The following is a 21,919-nucleotide window of genomic DNA, read 5'->3' as shown; positions in this document are numbered from 1 at the left end:
GTAAAGAGCAATTTTTGCTTGAACATATATTTAATCAGAATACAGGTAAATGGCATAGATTGTACCTTCATTGTCAATATAGGCCTTCAAGTCGAATTCTCCAGTATAGTTACTGACCACGGTGTCATTGTCCATCCCTGACCCGTTTTCGATGAAGGTGTTATTGTTTAGCAGTTCTGCTGGTGGCGGCCATATCACACATTTGTGTTTCAAATTTCCCATAAACAGCTGAAGACCAACAAGTGCAAATACACTTAAGCAGAAAACCGTCAGAATCATCACATCTGATAATTTCTTTACTGACTGGATCAGAGCTCCGACAATGGTTTTTAACCCTAGCGAACAGAAAAATAAGTTGTGCGTTAAAATGAATTCTGGGGCTATAATGCGAAATTTAAAGGATGTTGAATGTGCTGCTAATATATTGTTTCAATGGTTGCAGCTATAGCTACAGCATTGGAACTACTTGCCCACTTAAAATTCAACACAAATTGCTTTTACTTGTAGCAAGTTGTATTGAAAAGAAGCAGTTTAAATTATTTTCTTCACAATTTTGAAGAGGCCCTCTTCCTTTTTATTGTGATTATATTCTATTTTCTCCTCTTTTTTTTCCTGTCCTCCAGGCACTAACTCAGCTGGAGATGGTTACAACTCAACACTGTACTTAGAACCATCTACTGCTACCTTAGTAAATAGTTCATCCATGCATCTAATGACACAACCCCAGGTAATCAAGGAAACTGGATAGTGCAATCGTTATACCCTAGCCTTTCATCTCTGGGGCAGGATTTTATATGTCTGCTTGCTGTAAGCATCTGGTGTAAAATGAGTTTGATCTCAATCCACTTCTTGATGGGCTTAAAAGGAAAAATGCGTAATTATATTGCACCTTTCATTACCTCAGGATGTCCCAAAGCACTTTACAGCCAATGAAGTACTTTTGAAGTGTAGTCACTGTTGTGGGAAACGTGTGGCCTAAAATTGTTCCTAATTGGGGCATTAATTGGCAATCTCTTTTTCTTTCCAAAATATACTTTATTCATAAAATCTGTAAAAAAAATACATTACCAAACCGCTTCAAACAGCACCAAGTCAAAAAATACAAACAGTGCAAAGGCGGTCCGTTTCCTTCTATACAATCATGAGTTGCCTCACATCCCTTCCATTTCATTGTCGTGCCAGATGCATTTTTACATTTTACAGCAAACGAAAAATTGGCAATCTCATTGACAGAGATCACAGGATGGTTGGTGTGGAACACAGATTACTGTCATAAAATATTCTTCTGAGGTTAGGACTGATAACATACTGTTCGGTCAAAGTAGGCAAAGCTTTACTCTGCATCTGTCGGTGAGTTACTTTTAAGGGAGTACTGGATGCTGACAAGGGGCACTGAAACGGGAAGAATTCCTTTTCCCAGGAGTAACATCACTCATCTTGATCAGCTCAAAAAAACCCGTATATTGCATTTGATAGAATTATCATTCAGAATACTGCAGTGAAATTTGGAACTATTCTCAATTCTTGAAGAGCTTCAAAGAAAATTTCATGCCCTTTTACTGCTCTCTCTCATTTCTCTGAGGAGATAATGACAAGAAGAGATGTATTTTTCTTTGTGAGGTATCAAGGTATCTACATTCTTTATGATAAGCAGATTTAGGAGTTCAGTGAGCTCCAGTAATTATTTACTTTCAGATATGATCCAGCACCAACCTTCTGACAAATTGAACTTATTAATTAATAACCAAAGTGCCATCATATCTATATTTAAAAAAAACAAAAAGCACAATCTGAAGACATAGATAGTTCCACAGCACCTACCTGGAATAACTGTGATGGTTTTCAGTGCCCGGAGAACTCGAAATGTTCTTAAAGCAGAGACATTACCCAAATCCACAAATTCAGTGACGTATCTAATCGATGACAACAGCAGAGACAGCAGCAAGATTTACTCAGGCAGTGTTGATACAGAGAACTTAATATTTTTAAAAAGATATTAATATTACCAGTATTTGATAACTGTAGCAGCGTGGTGGACAAAACTTCCCCTGGTTCGCCATTAGAAAGCCAAACTTAATTGAAATATTGGAATAAAGCAATGCCTTCACTTAGAATGTGTGGAATCATGTCATGTGATATTCGGAATGGGTGTATAATTGGTTTGTCTATTGTTATTAACCCACATATGTGAATAGATCACTGTCTTATTAAGAAAGCGGACAGAGGAATTTCTCATGAACGACGGAAGACAGGCAGACAGATCGTGCATTTACATTGCTCCTTTCCCATCCTCAAGATATCCCAAATTGCTTTACAACCAATGGATTACTTTTGTAGTTATTATGCCAGCAAGCATAGCAACAAGATCCCACAAATGGCGAGTGAACCAGCAAAGTTTCTGATATTGGTGTTCTTGGTTGAGGGATAAATGTTGGCTGGGACTCTGGGAGAACTCCTTGCTTCTCTTTAAATGTGGCATGAGATTTTTAATGTGTACATGACCAGATAAACTGGGCCTCAGTTTAACATGTCATCTGAAGGATGGCACCTCCGACAATGCAGCTCCCCCTCAGTACTGCACCAAGTGCCAGCACAGATTATGTGACAGATAGTTTTACTGCCACTATAGCAAAGCATCATTTCACCCAATAGTGCTAGGAAAACATTTATGCTTCTGAACACAATTATTAATAAGAAAGACAATGAAAAAAATCAAAGTCAAATTTTACTTATTTTTTATTCATTCATCAGTTGTGGACATCGCTGGCTCGGCCAACATTTGTTGACCATCCCTAATTGTCTTTGAGAAGGTGGTGGTAAGCTGCCTTCTTGAATTGCTGGAGTCCATGTGGTGCAGTTACACCCACAGTGCTGTTTGAGAGGGAGTTCCAGGATTTGACGCAGTGACAATGAAGGAACAGTGATATAGTTCCAAGGCAGGGTGGTGTGTAACTTAGAAGAGAACTTGCAGGTGGTGGTGATCCCATGTGCCTGCTGCCCTTGTTCTTCTGGGTGGTAAACATCGCAGGTTTGGAAGGTGCTGTTGAAGGAGCCTTGGCAAGTTGCAGTAGTGCACACTGGTACACACTGCAGCTCCGGTTTGCTGGTGGTGGAGAGAGTGAATATTTGAGGTGGTGGATGGGCTGCCAATCAAGCAGGCTGCTTTATCCTGGATGGTGTTGAGCTTCTTGAATGTTGTTGAAGCTGTACTCATTCAGGCAAGTGGAGAGTATTCGATCACACCCCTAACGTGTGCCTTGTAAATGGTGGCGAGGCCTTGGGGAGTCAGGAGATAAGATACTTGTCGCAGAATTCCCAACCTCTGACCTGCTCTTGTAGTCACAATATTTATATGGCTGGTCCAATTAAGTTTCTGGTCAATGCTAACCCCCAGGATTTGATGGTGGGGGATTCAGCAATGGTAATGTTGCTGAACATTAAGGGGAGATGGTTAGATTCTCTCTTGTTGGAGATGGTCATTGTCCAGCACTTGTGTGGCGTGAATGTTACTTGCCACTTATCAGCTCAAGACAGAGTGTTGTCCAGGTCCTGCTGCATGCCTGTCGCCTCCCCATTGCAATTCAATTTCATCAGGGTTAGGTTAGGCCGACAACAGCCTTCCTGCCCAGAGGCCAATTGAGGCCCTTGGGAGGTGTATTAACAGCCACTTAAGGGTCTCTTTCTCCCAATGCTGGCATTAAGCCTGTGGCCCATGGAGGGCCCCCGCCAGCAAACAAAACACCTCCCTGTGGCATTGCCACTACTACTCAGCTGCCAGCCCTGTGATTGGCTGGCAGCTCTTAGAGGTGAGATGCTCGTCTTTAAAGGGACAGGGCTCCCAGCGCAGAGCTATCAATTGGCCTGGCGCCGTAGAATCACTCTGGCAGGATTCCCACTGTGGGCAGAAAATTCCACCTATTGGAACAGCTTGGCTAGGGATGCAGCTAGTTCTGGAGCACAACAGCTGGGGTGTTGTCGGAGCCCCTAGCCTTTGCTGTATTCAGTGCGCACCGCCGTTTCTTGGTATCACCTGGAGTGAATTAAATAGGCTGAAGACTGGCATATGTGATGATAGGGACCTCAGGAGATGGTCATCCACTCGGCACTTCTGGCTGAAGGTGGTTGCAAACGCTTCAGCCCTGTCTTTTGCACTGACATGCTGGAGTCAGAATCATTGAGGATTGGGATGTTTGTTGAGCCTCCTCCTCCCGTTAGTTCTTTAATTGCCCATCTCCATTCACGATGGGATGCGACAGGACAGCAGAGCTTTGATCTGATCCGTTGTTTATGGGATTGCTCAATCTTTCTAGAGCATGCTGCTTCCACTGTTTTGCATGCACGTATTCCTGTGAAATAGTTTCATCAGGTTGGCGCTCATTTTTAGGTATGCCTGGTGTTGCTCCTGCCATGCTCTCTTACACTCTTCATTGAACGAGGGTTGGTCCCCCGGCTTGATGGTGATAGTGGAGTGAGAGACATACTGGGCCATGAAGTTACACATTGTGGTTGAATACAATTCTGCTGCTGCTGTTGGCCCACAGCGCCTCATGGATGCCCAGTTTAGACCTGTTCTGAACCTATCCCATTTAGCATGGTGGTAGTGCCACACAATATGAGAGGGTGTCCTCACTGCGAAGATGGGACTTTGTCTCCCACAAGCACTGTGCAGTGGTCACACCTAACAATACTGTCATGGCCAGATGCATCTGTGACAGCCAAATTGGCGAGGACGAGGTCAAGCAGGTTTTTCCCTCTTGTTGGTTCTCTCATCACCTGGAGCAGGCCCAAAGTGGCAGATATGTCCTTCAGGTCTTGGCCAGCTTGGTCAGTAGTGATGCTACCGAGCCACTCGGTGATGGGCATTGAAGTACCCCCACCTAATGTACATTCTGTGCTTCTTCCAAGTGATATTCAACATGGATTCATCAGCTGAGGGAGGGCAGTAGGTGGTAATCAGCAGGGGATTTCCTTGCCCATTTTTGACCTGATGCCATGAGAGATCATGGGGTCCACAGTCAATGTTGAGGACTCCCAGAGCCATTCCTTTGTGGCTACATACCACGTGCCATCACCTCTGGTAGGTCTGTCCTGCCAGTGGGACAGGACATACCTAGGCATGGTGATAGATGATTCTGGGAGGTTGGCTGTAAGGTATGAATAAATGAATATGACTATGTCAGGCTCTTGCTTGATTAGTCTGCAGGGCAATTTTGGCACAAGTCCCCATATGTTAGTGAAGAGGACTTTGCTGGGCTGACTGGGCCGGGTGTACCCTTGTCATGTCTGGTGCCCAGTTCGATGCCAGGTGGTCCGTCTGGTTTTATTCTTATTAAGCTTTTCTCTAGCGGTTTGAAACATTACTAGGCCATTTCAGAGGGCAATTAACAGTCAACCATATTGCACTGTTGGTGTACCTACATCCAAAGGACTGCAGCAGTTCAAGAAAGCAGCTCACCACCACCTTCTCAAGGGCAATTAGGGATGGGCAATAAATGCTGGCCTTGCCAGCAATGCCCACATCCCCCATGTGAATAAAAAAAGTCTGAGGATGTGATAAATGCAAGATCTGTAGTTATAATTACGTGTGAGAGTGTTCTGATAAAGGGGGCTTTCAATGAAGTCCATGCCAATGTTAATGCTCCATATGGGCCTCCTCCCACACTACTTCATTTAACTGTATCAGTATAACTTTTTTTTCCCCTTTCTCCCGCACGTTATAACCTAGCTTCTCCTTAACTGCATCTATGCTATTCACCTCAACTACTCCAAGTGGCAGTGAATTCCAGATTCTAACCCCTCTCCGACTAAAGAAGTTTCTCCTGAATTCCTTATTGGATTCATTAATGGCGATCTTATATTTATGGCTGCTAGTTTTGGATTCCCCAACATGTGAAAGCATTTTCTCTCCATCTACCCCATTAAACATCTCTTTAATTTTAAAAACCTCTAAAAAGTCACTTCTCAGTCTTTTCTTTTCCAGAGAAAAGAACTCCGGTGTGTTCATGCTTTCCTGATAGTTCTAATCTCTCAGTTCTAGGATCTCCTTACAAATCTTTTTTGCACCTTCTCAAATGCCTCTATACCTTTACTGTAATATTGAGACTAGAATTCTGCTCGAATAATTGTGTGGTCTAAACAAGAATCCATAAAAGTTTAACATAAGCTCTCTGCTTTTGAATTCTATTTGTTTAGAAATTAAACCCAGAGCGTTGTTTGCAATTTTCACCTTATTAACCTGTATTGCTACTTTCAATGATTTGTGACTCTGTACCCCAGATCTTATTGCTCAGAATGAGTGAGGCCAGAAGTAGAGTGGTGTAAAGGGTGTGGCTGAGAGTGGAGCCATTTAAAGGGCGAGGCTGAGAACAATCTATCTAATTTCAGTGAGATCACAGTATGGAGAGGTACAGTGGGGGTATGTCTACAGGCAAATATTTAACTTAAATCTACCTGTAATTAGTTTAAATAAGTTAATTTGATTAAATACATAAATTTTAATTTATCATATTTTATATATCATCCTATAATTATGTTCAATGTTTAATTAATCAGATCTATGGGGATAAAAGTTAAAATTAACTAATGGTAGCAGGATAATGGAGTGGGCCAAGGGAAAGAGCACAGTGAGACAGGAGTGGGCCTGAGAGAGAGCACAGTCAGACAGCAGCAGGATAAAGGAGCAGGCCTGAGAGAGAGCACAGTGAGATGGTGACAGGATAAAGGAGTGGGTCTGAGAGTGATGAACAGTGAGTTGCTGACAGGATGAAGAGGCAGGCCTGAGAGAGAGCACAGCAAGATCGTGGCAGGATAAATGAGCAGGCCAAGGGGGAGAGCACAGAAAGACAATGGCAGGGTAAAGGAGTGTGCCAAGGGAGAGAGCACAGCGAGACAGTGGCTGGATAAAGGAGCAGGCTGATGGAGAGAGCAGTGCGAGACAATGGCCGGGTAAAGGAGTGTGCCGAGAGGGAGTTGTGTGGCTTCAGAGCCAACTGACTCCCTTCTAAAGTTAATCACTGTGTGATGTCACACGGAAGAAGGTAAATGATTGGTTGGTGAATATTTTTCTCTTTTCTCTCTCTAAATTAGGGTATTGGTTCAAATTAGGAGCTGGTAAATTAAAAATATTCAATCAGGATTAGTATAACAGTAACTGATTTAAAAACAGCATAAGCACAGTGTTGGTCTAGAGGTATTAACTAAAATTGATAGTTTAAACAGGATAATAAATAGATTGTTTAAAAGGGAATAGAGGATTTTTTTACATCACGACCTGTTGCTTGAATTTTCTGTGCCATGTGGGGACTTAAGGACACTTCACATGTCTTGGGTGATCACTTGTGCAAGAAGTGTCTCCAGTTGGCTCAGCTCCAGCTCAGGATTTCTGAGCTTGAGGGGCAGCTGGAATCACTGCTAAGTGTCAAGGAGCAGGAGAGTTTCCTGATTCGTATGTTCCAGGAGGTGGTCACCCACAGGCAGTGAGAGTTCAGGGTCATAGATGGATGGCCATCTGGACGAGTAGGGAGAGGCAGGAAGTGCAGGAGACTTCAGGTTATGTGCCGCTCTCAAACCGGTACTCAGCTTTGGAGATTGCTGGGAGTGATGACACCTTGAAGAAGTGCAGTCCAGTCCATGGCATCAATGGGCAAGGGAATGTGCAGGAGGGAACAGCAAAGGGCGGAAATGCAGTTGTTGAAGGAGATTCCATAGTCAGAGGGGCAGACAAGCATTTCTGTGGGTCCATTACAGGAGAATTTATAATGGGGAATAGAGTCAGGAGAATTTATAATGGGGAATAGAGAAATGGCAGAGAAGCTAAATGATTACTCTGTGTCTGTCTGAGGAAGATACAAGAAATGTCTCAGAATTAGAGATCCAAGGGATTGGGGGAATGAGGAATTGAAGGAAATTAGTATTAGTAAGAAGATTGTATTGGAGAAATTAATGGGGCTGAAGGTTGATAAGTCCCCAGGACCTGATATTCTACATCCCAGAGCATTGAAAGAGGTAGCTATGGAGATAGTGGATGCATTGGTGATCATCTTCCAAAATTCTATAGATTCTGGAGTGGTTCCTGCAGATTGGAAGGTCACAAATGTCATCCCACTATTTAAGAAGGGAGGGAGAGAGAAAATAGGGAAATACAGACCTGTTAGCCTTACATCAGTCATTGGGAAAATGCTAGAATCTATTCTAAAGGATGTGATAAATGGACATTTAGATAATAATTATCTGATTGGGCATAGTCAACATGAATTTATGATATTAGAGTTTTTTTGATGCTGTTACGAACAGAACTGATAAAGGGGAGTCGGTGGACATGGTATACTTGCATTTTCAGAAGGCTTCTGATAAAGTCCCCCACAGGAGGTTGGTTAGCAAAATTAAAGCACATGGAATAGGAAGTAATAAGGATTGGTTCATAGGCAGAAAGCAGAGAGTAGGAATAAATGGGTAATTCTCGTGTTGTCAGGCTGTGACGAGTGGGGTACCACAGGGATCAGTGCTTGGGCCCCAGCTGTTCACAATATATATCAATGATTTGGATGTGGGGACCAAATTTAGTATTTCCAAGTTCGCAGAGGACACAAAACTAGGTAGGAATGTGTGTTGTGAGGAAGATGCAAAGCGGCGTCAAGGGGATTTGGACAGACTTAGTGAGTGGGCAAGAATGTGACAGATGGAATATAATGTGGGAAAATGTGAGGTTATCCACTTTGGTAGGAGGAATAGATGTGCACAGTATTTCTTAAAATGGTAAGAGATTAGGAAGTGTAGATGTGCAAAGGAACCTGGGTGTCCTTGTCAATAAGTCACTGAAAGCTAAGATGCAGGTGCAGCAAGCAATTAGGAAGGCTAATGGTATGTTGACCTTATCGCAAGAGGATTTGAGTACAGGAGTAGTGAAGTCTTGCTTCAGTTGTATAGAACCTTGGTTAGACCGCACTTGGAATACTGTGTGCAGTTTTAGTCCCCTCACCTTAGGAAGGTGAGTATTCCAGTATTCCAGTATTGCCATAAAGGGAGTGCAACAAAGGTTCACCAGACTTGTTCCCGGGATGGCGGGACTGTCCTATGAAGAGAGATTGGGGAAACTAGGCCTGTATTGTCTAGAGTTTCAAAGAATGAGAGGTGATTTCATTGAAACCTACAAAATACTTAAAGGGATAGACAGGGTAGATACAGCTAAGATGTTTCCCCTCGTTGGGGAGTCTAGAACCAGGGGACACAATTTCAAAATAAGAGGGAAGCCAATTAGGGCAGAGATTAGGAGAAATTTCTTTACACAGAGGGTTGTGGGTCTTTGGAATTCTCTACCCCAGAGGGCAGTGGAAGCTCAGTCATTGAGTATGTTTAAAGCAGAGATTGACAGATTTCTAAATACAAATGACATAAGGAGATATGAGGATAGTGTGGGAAAAAGGGATTGAAATGGATGATCAGCCATGATCATATTGAATGGCGGAACAAGCTCGATGGGCTGAATGGCCTACTCCTGCTCCTGTGTTCCGATGTTCTTATGTAACCATTATCATGAGTTCCACATGGTGTGTTGCCTCCCTGGTGCCAGGGTAAAGGACATCACAGAGAGGCTGCAGAATATTCTGCAGGGGGGTGGGAGTGAGCCAGAAATTGTGGTACACATTGGTACCAACGACATAGCAAGGACAGGTATTGAGGTCCTATGGTCAGATTTTCAGGAGCTAGGGAGGAAGTTAAAGAGTAGGACCTTGAAGGTAGCAATCTCTGGATTTCTCCCAGTGCCACGCACGAACAAGAATACAAATGGGAAGATAGGGAGGATCAATGCGTGGCTTGAAGCATGGTGCAGGAGGGAGGGCTTCAGGTTCTTGAGGCATCGGGACCAGTTCTGGGGCAGAAGGAACCTATTCAAAAGGGATGGGTTGCACCTCAACAGGACTGGGACCAATGTCTACGCGAGGAGGTTCACTAGTGTGGTTGGAGAGGGTTTAAACTAAATTGGCAGGGGGCTGGGCACTAGCATACAGAAGTAAAAAAGAGGAATAAGGTGCATAATGTGAGAGTTTTGGAAAGTACTAGGGAAGGGAGTAGTTCTGTATTAGATGGGAAGGACTACAAGGAATGCAGAGATAGGATTACAATGCATGTGTGTAAACGCACAAAGTGTAGTGAATAATGTTGGTGAGGTACAAGCACAAATAGCAGTATGGGGGTATGATGTGGCAATAACAGAATCATGGCTTAAAAATGGCGAGAACTTAATATATGTATACTTAATATACAAGGATATAAAGTGTTCAGAAAAGATAGGGAAGGAAAAAGGGAGGTGGGGTGGCAGTACTGATTAGGGAAGACATTGTAGTGTTGGAAAGGGAGGATATCCTTGAGGGGGCTAGGATAGAATCCATTTGGTTACAGCTGAGAAGCAAAAAGGGTATGATCACACTACTAGGAGTATTCTATAGGCCTCCAAATAGTGAGAGAGATAGAGGAACAAATCTGCGGGGAAATCACAGAGATGTGCAAGAACTATAGAGTGGTGATATCTGGGGACTTTAAATACCCAAATATTGATTGGATAATGTTAGAGTAAAGGGTAACTGGTGAACCTGTGGAATTCTCTACTGAAGAAGGCAGTGGAGGCCAAGTCATTAAATATATTCAAGAAGGAGATAGATATATTTCTTAATGCCAAACGGATCAAGGGATATGGGGAGATAGTGGGAACAGGGTACTGAATTAGACGATCAGCCATGATCTTTTTTGAATGGTGGAGCAGGCCCGAAGGGCCAAATGGCCTACTCCTGCTCCTATTTTCTATGTTTCTATGTAAGGAGGGGAAGGAATTTCTGAAATGTGTTCAGGAGAACATTTTGATCAATATGTTCTCAGCCCAACTAGAAAGGAGGCATTTCTGGATCTGGTGCTGGGAAATAAGGTAGGCCAAGTGGACCAAATGTCTGTCGGTGAGCACTTGGGTAAGAGTGATCATTGTATCATAAGGTTTAGACTAGTAATGCAGAAACGCAAGGAACAAAATAAGGTAGAATGTCTAGATTGGAAGAGACTAATTTCTAGCCAGGGTAAAATGGAATCAAAGACTGACAGGATAAGCTGTAATGGAACAATGGGTTATGTTTAAGGGAGAGATGCTTCAGGTACAAGCTAGGTACATTCCAAAAAGGGTGAAAGGTAGGGGAACCAAAAACAGGGCTCCTTGGAAGACAAGGGAGATAGACATTATGATGAACAAAAAAAGAGGATGTATGATGCATGTCAGGTGAATTCTTCAAGTGAGAACCAGACCAAATACAGTAAGTTGAGAGGGGAGGTGAAGGGGAAAATAAGAGTGAATATGTGAATAGAATGGCAGTCAAAATAAAAGGGAACCCAAAAATCTTCCATCGACATGTAAATAGTAAGCGGGTAGTAAGAGGTGGAGTGGAGCCTATTATGGACAAAGAGCGTAATATATGCTTAGAGGTGTAGGGCAAGGCTACAATACTTAATGAGTATTTTGTATCAGTGTTTACTAAGAAAGAGGAATCTGACAAAATATCAGTTGAAGGGGAGAGAGTAGGGGCAATGGATAGGGTAAAAATTGAGAGTGGGGAGATACGGAAGAGGCTGGCTATGCTTAGGATAGATAAGGCACCTGGTCCCTTTGACTTGCATTCCAGGTTGTTAAGGACGTGGGGGTGGAGATAGCGGAAGGGGTTGCCATTATCTTCCCATCTTCCCTGGATACGGGGAGGTGCCAGAGGATTGGGGAGTGGCAAATGTGACATCTTATTCACGAAAAGGTGCAAGAACAGCCCTAGCAACTACAGGCCAGTTAGTTTAACATCAATGGTGGGTAAGGTTTTTGAAACAATAATCAGGGAAAAAATCAGCAGACACTTGTTGCTGGATTTTATGGGCCTTCCTGAGGTGGGGCCAGAGGCAGAGAGGCACGGAGAATCGTCACGGGTGGTGGAAGGGGGAGGGCCCATCACCTCCCTTTCACCAAGCGATCTTACTGGGGATGGGATAGGCCAATGACTGTATTTCTTCCCAGAGGCCAATTGAGGCCCTTAAGTGGCCTATTAACAACAAATTAAGGGCTTCTTCCTGCTGCTTCCACCTTGCTGGGAGGGCACGTCATAAAATGAGGTGCCTTCCCTGTGGACTTGGGCGGGGTTGGGTCCCTCCTCCATGGTTCATGGAGGACCCCTGCCAGGAACCACTTCACCCCTCCTGGAATCCCCCTCCCCCGGACTGCACAACCACCTCTTCCCACACCCCGCAACCCTCACCTGGGCCTTCCGGACTGACGCCGGTGACCCTGCCTCACCTACCTATGGTCCAGGGTTCCATCACTGAACCTGGGCCCAAGGCATCCGCTGTACCGGCAGTGGCCACTGCTCCTGTTGGCACTGCTGACACTGCTGAGCTGCCAGCCCTCTGATTGGCTGGCAGCTCATGAAGATGGGATATCCATCTTTAAAGGGTTGGGGACCCTGGCTTGTGAAACTTTGATGTAAAAAGACCAGAGGATTGCTTTGGGGGGTGGGGGGCTGTGGGGGTAGGAAAAGGGTGAGGCAGGGTACCGCCGCCTTTCCACCGGGCGCCGGGAGCCACGCCTCCGACACCAAATCCAGCCCTCGGAGAGGTTTGAGTAAATTAAGGAGAGCCAGCATGGATTTGTAAAAGGGAGATCATGCTTGACTAATCTAATTGAATTCTTTGATGAAGTATCAGAGAAGGTTGTTGAAGGGAATGCGGTAGATGTTGTCTATTTGGATTTTAAGAAAGTGTTTGATAAAGTACCACACAAAAGGCTGGTTCACAAAATTGAGGCTCATGGAATTGGAGGTCAGTGTCCAACTGGATAAAAGAAATTGGCTTAAGGACAGAAAACGGTTGTTTTTAAGACTGAAGGATGGTAGGCGGCAGTGTTCCTCAAGGCTCAGTGCTGGATCCACTGCCTTTTTTTGCTATATATATATGACTTGGTTCTTGGAATACAGAGTAAAATTTCAAAATTTGCTGACGACACCAAACTTGGAGGTGAGGCAAACAGAGGATGATATGAACCGCCTGCAACAGGACATAGATAGGCTAGCAGAATGGGCAGAGAGGTGGCAGATGCAATTTAATACTGACAAGTACGAGGCGATGCATTTTGGCAGAAGGAATAGGGAGAGGCAATATATACGTAATGGCACAGTTCTAAAGAGTGTGCAGGAACAGAGGGACCTGGGGGTGCATGTGCATCGATCTTTCAAGGAGGCAGGACATATTGAGAGACTGGTTAACAAAGCATATGGTATCTTGGCTTCATAAACAGAGGCATTGATTACATGAGCAGGGAAGTTATGCTGCACCTTTATAAAGCTTTGGTTAGACCCCAACTGGAGTATTGTATCCAGTTCTGGTCACCACACTTCAGGAAGGATGTGAGGGTCCTTGAAAAGGTGCAGAAGAGATTTAACAGAATGGTTCCAGGGATGAGGGATTTTAGTTACAAGGTTAGGTTCAAAAAGCTGGGGTTGTTCTCCTTGGAGCAAAGGAGATTGAGGGGAGATTTAATTGAGATGTACAAGTTTATGACAGGCTTAGATAAGCTAGACAAGGAAAAACTGTTCCCATTAATTAATGGAAGGTTTTGGGCGAGAGAAGCAGGGGGAATGTGAGGACAAACATTTTTATGCAGCGGGTGGTAATGACCTGGAACTCGCTGCCCACAAGGGTGGTGGAAGCGGAGACGATCAATGATTTCAAAAGGAAATTGGATGGCCACTCAAAGGAAATAAACATAGCTGGGCTATGTGGATTGAGTGGGGAAGTGGGACTGGCTGGATTGCTCCACGGAGAGCTGGCATGGACTCGTTGGCCAAATGGCCTCCTTCTGTGCTGTAAATGACTCTATGACTCTATGAATAAATGGGGATATTAATATTAAATGGTTCCAAATATTCATTGAATTAAAATCTGACATATGTGGATAATATGAGTTAAGCAAATAATAAAATAAAGCAGCTGATAAACAAAAACAAGCAGCAAAATAAAAGAGAAGGAACTGGAGCAGTTTAAAATGAGTCCCTAATTTTAGTTTAATCAGATAATTAAATAAATAAACTAAGATTGCACAGGGATAGCAGCGAAGGTGGTGTGCATCGAGAGTATCGAGAACATCATAATCCCGTATCTGCCGTAAGTAAGTGCCTGCATCTCGAGGGACCTCAGAGAGTTGTTGAGCTGGAATCTGAGGTGCAAATGTTGCAGGGCATTAGGGAGGGAGAGAGTTACCTAGACACTTTGATCCAAGAGGTAGTCACACCGCTTAGGTTAGGTAGTGATGCAGGTCTAGTTGGTGGTCAGGGACAGGAGGATGTGGCTGCGAGTCAGGCAGGTAAGGGGGCCCCAGGTGAAGTGTTGGAGGAGCCTCAGTATTTGCACTCATCTAACAGGTATGAGGTTCTTGCTGCCTGTGTAGATGATGGCAAAGTCTGCAGGATGGATGAGCAAACTGAGCATGGCACCATGGTACAGGAGGCTATTCAAGTAGGGGGAGTGAAAAGGAAAATGTTAGTTGTAGGAGACCATATAGTCAGGATAGGTAGCTATCTGCAGCTGCAACCAGGAGCTTTGAATGTTGTGTTGTCTGCACGGTGCCACAGTTCAGGATATCTCCTCTTGGCTGGCGAAGAACTTGGAGCGCGAGAGGGAGGATCCAGTTGTCATAGTCCATGTTGGAGCGTATAACATTGCAAAGGGTAAGCAAGAAGCCCTGTTTGGTGAGTACCAGGAACGAGCAGCTAAATTAAAGAGCAAAACCTCAAGGTTTATTACCTGAGCCATGTGCAAATTGGCGTAGGGATAATAAAATTCGGGAGGTGAACATGTGGCTGAAGGAGTGGTGTGGGAAACAGAGTTTTCATTGATGAGACACTTGCACTAGTATTGGGATATGAAGGAACTGTACCATTGAGACGGGATCTAACTGAACCAAGCTGGGATCAAGATCCTAGCGTTGAGGATAAACACGGCAGTCACAAGGACTTCAATCTAGTAAGATCTCTGCAAGAGCAACTCAGCTAGTCCCACTCACCCACCCTTTCCCATCAATCTGCACATTTTTTTCTTCAGGTGCTTATCTAATTCCCTTTTGAAAGTCACGAGTAAATCTGCCGCCACACACTCTCAGGCAGTGCATTCCAGATCCTAACCACTTGCTGTGTAAAAAAAGCTTTTCCTCATGTCGCTGTTGCTTCTTTTGCCAATCACCTTAAATCAGTGGTTCTTGACCCTTTCGCCAATAGGAACAGTTTCTCTATCTACTGTTTCTAGACCTCTCATGATTTTGATCTTCTTTATCAAATCTCCTCTCAATCTTCTCTTCTCTAAAGGGAACAACCCAGCTTCTACAATCTATCCATGTAACTGAAGTCTCCTGTCCCTGGAACCATTCTCATAAATCTTTTCAACGACCTCTCTAAAGTCTTCACATGCTTCCTAAAGTGCCATGCCCAGAACTGAACACAATACTCCAGTTAACAGTGAACCAGTGTTTTATAACTTCCTTACTTTTGTACTCTATGTCTCTATTTATAAAGCCCAGGACCCAGTACACCTTTTTGACCACTTTCTCAATCTGCCCTGCCAACTTCAAAGATTTCTGCACATATAACCCAAGTGTCTCTGTTCCTGCACCCCCTTTAGAATTGTATCCTTTATTTTATATTGCAAATTTTTATATTTTATATTGTATATTTCAAATACGACACCAAGGTATGAAACACCAGCCTATCAGAAATATAGGCGGCACTGTCTGAAATCTCATTAGTTGAGCGTCATTGGAGTTTTACTCTTTCATAGGTTTGTTACGAGTCATGACCTGCGAGTTTTGGATGCTGATGGTTAATTCAAGGATTAGCTCATCCACTTTTTGATGACATTTGCTCTATCAAGGATCCCACTCCCCTCTTTCAGTGGCCGACCCACCTGAAGTCATTAGCACTTTGTGGAGATGGCCGGGATATTTCCCACCTCCCAGCAATCTGTGTCAGGGTCAGGCTTCAGACAGACCATATTTGGCCACCAAATGAGAAAACAAGATGAAAATAAAGTGTGGGACAGAGGTGATTTGCACTTTATTTCAACTATATCCAGAGAGTTTTCTTCTAATGGTACAGAACAAAGCATCAACAGGTTAAAGCATTGATCTGAGCTAATGCAGAGAACAAAGTTGATGGAAGTGCTTTGGCTGCTATATTGTGTACATTTGGACAGGGTGTTAGTGTGGATCAGGTGCATGCGTGAAAGCCTCAACTATGAGACTCCTGCTATCTGCAAAAGTGTTTGACCAGGATCCCTTTAGGATAATTATCAGCGTCCTACTCTGGCCTTTACTGTGAAAAGTGAAGTGGAGAGTGGCTCTCGTATACTTTACAAAGTATGAAATACCACAGATCAATTAATTCTGGAGCAATAGTTCAAAGCATGCCAAGATACTAGAACAAGGAGGCACTAGTATAAAGAAGATTTAGAAGAGATAGCTGGAAAAAAATTTATGCAATCAGTGATCACCACTCAGAAAGCTCTTTCTCCCAAACCCTTTAGCATTTAAACTGGTGAGCAGAGAAACAGCCTTTCCTAAAGACCTACTAGTTTTGCTTCCAAATGAGCATGAATTGTGTGGATTGAGCATCATGTAGATTAATCCACCCTGCTATTTCATGGTAGCAGCTGTGGAGTTGGATCATAATCCCTTCCAGGCTCTCCAAGACAGATAAGCTGAGATCCAGAACTCATCATGTGGGAACTGGGCAGATGCAAGCACACCCTGGCACTGAGATGGCACCATGTGCAATGCCACTGGGTTGTTCATTTTCAAATACAGCTACTTAACCCAGAGGTATGTGTGTGTTTGACAGGGATGCAAATGTCAGCTTAGGAGGAAGTTGTAACATTCTTGACAAGATCCCAAAAACCACCTCATCAGGAATAAAGAACCATTCTGCTCATGACATAGATGGCAAGGAATGTTAAAGAGAAACTTTAAATTGACTCAATGCTTTAAGGAAAGATATTTGAATACATGTGAATTAATCATGCCTTATTTCTATGTTTTCTCCTTGAATGTTACTATTTAGGGGCAATTTGGGAGCAGGCATTTTCTGTACAATCCCAGGTATGCTGACAGGACAAAGTAGGGATAACTGTTCCACAATTATTACTTCACTTGAATGAAGGTTCAGATCGGGGCTTCTACCAAATGTCTGTTCTCAGGAATTTTGTTGGGGTATTGGGGGCGGGGGGGAGGGGCTGTGTGTTGTGCTGTGGTGGAGAGGAGGGCAAGATTGTAAACATGTTGATGGAACTCACCTATCCCCAGCTCACGGAGAAGACCTTCCCCCCTGTGCTTACTAAAGTGTAAAACAGAAACACGAACAAACTCACACAATTATATGACAATTCAGATCAGTACATTATAGTATCTAGGCACACAGCTGAACCCAAATCCTGTCATTCCTAAACAATCTCTAACACAGGGGACGTCAGTCATTTCCAACAACCATCCTCCCCTCAACCTCCCCACCTGAACCTGGGCACTGAGACCAACTATGGAATTCTTGTCATCACCACAACTGAGATGAATTAATTTGCACAAACCACAGAAAAAAACCTGGGAACTTTCTGGCCCATTTGGCTTAGATACTCAATGGGATAAATTCATTGTGGAGGAGTGTGAAAAACAACACAGAAGTAGGTAGCTATGGAAAGTATTTCCTCCGTTATATGATATGAAAGGAATGAAAGAAGAGTAGTGTCATTGCAACATCAAACCCATTCCTTCCAACAAGCTGTGGTAAATCTTCATCTGCAGCACTCCAAGGCAGAGCTTGACAAAGAACTTGCATAACACTGTTCATGACCTCAGGTGATCCCAAAGTATTTCACAGCCAATGAAGTACTTTTGAAATGTAGTCACTCTTGTAATGTAAGGAAATACTGCAGCCAAGATGTGCACAGCAAGCTCCAACAAACAACTATGAGATAATGATCAGATAATCTATTGTTTTAAGTGATGTTGGTTGAGGGATAAATATTAATCAGGATACCAGGAGAACTTCACTGCTGTTCTTTGAATAGTGGCATGGGATCTACGTCCACATTAGACATTGACCCCACCATGTATAACATACACTGACTCCGCACACTTATTAAATCTCCCAAGGCAGCAGTATAAAATTAATACAGTCCAATATGTTGGAAGGTTTCCCAATAGCGTAAATAACATAAAATTGTTTGCTCAGCTCCTGAGGTTTAGTGACGTGATGCAAACAGTTAAACTGTCAGGTGCTGCACAGGTCTTTTTGTGGCTTGCCCACATAAAACAGTCACTGCTTTGTAAAAGCCATCTATTGTGTGAATCACTTTGAGCCATTTTAATGTTGTAAGATGGCATTCAGAAACCTCATCCGCTGGCAATGGATATCAGGAAAGCACGGGGTGCCCTGCCCATGACCTTCTGTCCACATTGGAGAGACTCACGCACATTGGAGCCATTGCTGTTAATATGAAGAAACATGTTCCATTGCTGGTGCTTTGAAGCCCCCAGCTGCACAGTGTCGCCTGCAAATTGCAGTCTTCAACATTGAAGAGAGACACAAAATCATTTTATCTATTTACATCAGGGCTCCAAACGTGAGTAATCAGCCAGCCAGATGGGCATTATGAAGCATGGGGAGGCAGGGTATAGCTGGACTCTGGTGGCCTGGCTAGGTGTGTTGTGTTATACGTGAGTGTGTGGATGGAACCAAGTTTATTGGAAACTTTCTGATTTAAAAAAAAAATTATTTGCTTTTCATGTGCTAAATTTTATTTGCAGGATTTTATCGTGGGGTGGCTTAGGGCAAAATTTTATTTTGGTGAGCTGTGAGTGGGCAGAAGATTGAAACCGAAGAGAAAGGTTTCCTGCCGTAGCATTGATGAAGAACAAAATCAGAAAACAATCAAAATAACAAAGTGGAAAGGAGAAAAGTACAGAAATTCCATGAGCCTACCGTAGTGCTGGAAATTAGGCCCAGACCAGGGTACACTGTGTATTGGTCTAACTTTGAGATTTCTGCTGCGTCTTGTAGGAGCTGGAGCTCCTTGGACACCTCCCTCATATAGCCAATGCTGTGCTGCAATTTGTGGTCTTCTTGGAGGGGAGCAACCACATGGCGTAAGTACCCATCAATGGTAGGCAAATCAAGGAACATCCACCAAACCTCATGAATATTGGTGCGGCAGAGGTCGTTGCACCTGGGAATGTACGCTGGAATGTGTTCCCCCCACCAACCCACCCCATGAATTTTCAATCCCAGGGACTTAACCAATATGGGGGAAGATAATTGACAGATATGATGGTTGCACACCGGTGACAGTTCCGACAGACACAGGAGACAAAATTTGCAAGTCTCTGTTGGCAACAGGGAGTCTCGCTAGATGTGACGGTCAGGTGGGGGTAGGGCTACTAGCTCCAATTCTGTGCCCCAAATTTGCAGTGAACATGGCTCCAGAGTGGCAATGAAGTCTTGCAATTTCTACCTGAAGGAATTTTATTATAACAGAGATAATTATTACATACGCCATTGTGATGACACTAAAATCCAGCCAGTTCCATGGATCTCGGAGGAACGTGAAGTAATCAATGACAAATCCTCGGGCAAATACCTTTATCAGCGCTTCAAAGGTATAAATCCCAGTGAACGCATACCTGCAGATAAACAGTTGAGACAGATAGAAATTAAATGGAAACGACTATCATGCCATTTTGATGATTTAACATCCAATTAAGAATAAGTTAAACAATGGAACCTTAAAGCACTATGTTGTTTTTAGGGAAAATATACATTTGCTGTTATCAGGATTGCATAACCTACCATTGCAAAGTCTGAATGGACTACTGGATCAATAGCAGGATATTTAATGTAAAGATCATCTCAACCAAAGTTCTAATGTGCAGTCAATAAAAGATAAAATCAGAGGCCAATGGACCTACTGCCATCAGCACCCAGATACCTGAAAGTTGTAGGCTGTTTTTCATCCAAACCTCTCCCTATTATTGCCATGCCCCATTGCCAACGGAACACAAGAGAGGTTTTTTTGTGGTACAGAGCTTTACATTGCCAAGAGTGCAAATTGGGAATTTGGGTACAGAGTGCAGCTCATCCCAGGGGATTTTCCATCCATGAACAAGCCCAAGAACCTAGTTACTGCTGAAAAACAGTCAACAGGTGGTGCTGCCTAGTAAAAAATGATTGGCGAAGGAGGTTTCTGTTTCCACACAACGAATTATGGGAAAAACCTAGCTTTAATCACAGACTCACTGGGGTGAATTTTAAGAGCCTGCTGCCGATCTCAGCATTGAGCTCAAAAAATGCCTGCCCACATGCCAAAGAGCTGCCGTGATCTCCTGTGTGGTGGCTCATTAGCATGCCTGGGTCAGCCCACCTACCTCCCACCCCCAATCATGTGGAGGGGGCGGGCTGTGCGATGCCAGGAATGGCGTCAGCTGACAAGTCAGCAGGTGCTGGCACCATATTTAAATGGCAGCCAGCCCTACATGCAACCTCTTGCACATTTAAACCTTTGCTGCTGGAGCTGTCCAGCCAGCAGTGATGTCTGAGGAGCCCCATCTGCCGAGGAACTACCACTGCAAAGCACCAGAGATGTCAGAGGTGTGAGGAAGGGGGGCCCCACACTTCAGCGATGCCTCCCTGCTCACTCTCCTCCAGGCTGCAAGGGAAAGGCGGGAGGTCCTTTACCCCAGTGGTGAGTAAGAAGAGGTCCTCCTGCCTGACCAAGCAAGCCTGGATGGAGATTACAGAGGAGGTAAGGTCCTGTGGGGTCGTCTGCTGACACTGGGTGCAGTGCTGCAAGAGAATGAACGATCTCATCCGCTCAGCAAAGGTAAGTAGCACTTTGTTGTATGGTTCCGTTTGATCTGGGCGTCCCCACACAGAGTGGCACATGTCAAAGACAGGGAGGTCGGGCAGGGAAGATGATACCACATGAGTAGCTGCATGTGTGAAAGAACTCACCCTTGTTTGCTGCTCAGAGTATGGCACCTACACGACAGGCTGAGTCCGCATTACAGACCGAGTTTCCCCCACCTTTTGTTTTAGCGTCATATTGTTGTTTGCAATGTTCAATATCTGCATCCTTGCCCTTCCAGGTGAAGAGGGCCCACTATGTGCGGGAGGCCTCCAGGACCGTGGAGGGGTGCCAGAGATTAGACCGCGAACACAGGCTGAGGAGGAAGCCCTCGAGATAGGTGGCAGCCAGGGGGAATGTGCCATTTGGGACTTGGAGCTTGGGGTCCCGAGTGAACATACAGCTCTTTGACAAACAAACTGATTATTCATAACATTTTATTTTTGGAGACAGTGCTGTCAGAGTTGTGCATTTGCACCATATGAACTAAAACTGTGCTCTTCACTTTGTATCTTGCGGGGGACGCTACAAGTCGGCTTTGGAGGTTCTGGAGACTTCCAGCACCTCTGAGGAAGTCAGAACCTCAGAGAATGCAGCATCCTATGACACACCTGCACCCTCAACCAGAGCAGATACACTCACCTCAGTGGGAATCCATTCAGCATTACAGTTTGGGTCACAAACTCGTAAGAGCACTACACATGCGCTGGAACAGTTGGCTGAGGCTGAGAAAGGCAACACCTCTGACAATCAGAGGGCTGTGGATGGCCAGGCCCATGCTGAGCCCTAGGCTGATGATGAGCCTCTGGTGTTGACAGCACAGAGCATGCTAGAGTTGGAGGGAAGGTAAGGCAACTTCTGGCTGAGATGCCACAGGCCATGCGAAGCTTTGAGCGGACAATGGGAGGAGTCTATCCATGCCATGACAGCTGCCATGTCCCAGGCATGTGAGCGCATGGCTTCCTCCATC

General features: G+C 44.2%; 1 protein-coding gene across 1 annotated transcript in view; it reads right to left on the bottom strand.

The window, feature by feature from the left end:
• LOC137348069 (sodium channel protein type 4 subunit alpha-like) overlaps positions 1-21,919 on the bottom strand; it is a 178,158-nt gene that overhangs the window by 138,640 nt on the left and 17,599 nt on the right. The window contains exons 4-6 of the mRNA XM_068013220.1: positions 19,601-19,729; positions 1,822-1,913; positions 66-335 (exon numbers count right to left, since the gene is read on the bottom strand). Coding sequence (XP_067869321.1) covers positions 66-335; positions 1,822-1,913; positions 19,601-19,729 — 491 coding nt within the window. The remainder of the gene's footprint in view (positions 1-65; positions 336-1,821; positions 1,914-19,600; positions 19,730-21,919) is intronic.

The sequence above is a fragment of the Heterodontus francisci genome, chromosome 33 (assembly GCF_036365525.1).
Source record: "Heterodontus francisci isolate sHetFra1 chromosome 33, sHetFra1.hap1, whole genome shotgun sequence".
NCBI classification, from domain to species: domain Eukaryota; kingdom Metazoa; phylum Chordata; class Chondrichthyes; order Heterodontiformes; family Heterodontidae; genus Heterodontus; species Heterodontus francisci.
Note: the sequence above shows the minus strand (reverse complement) of the source record. Positions and strands in the feature narration are given on the sequence as shown.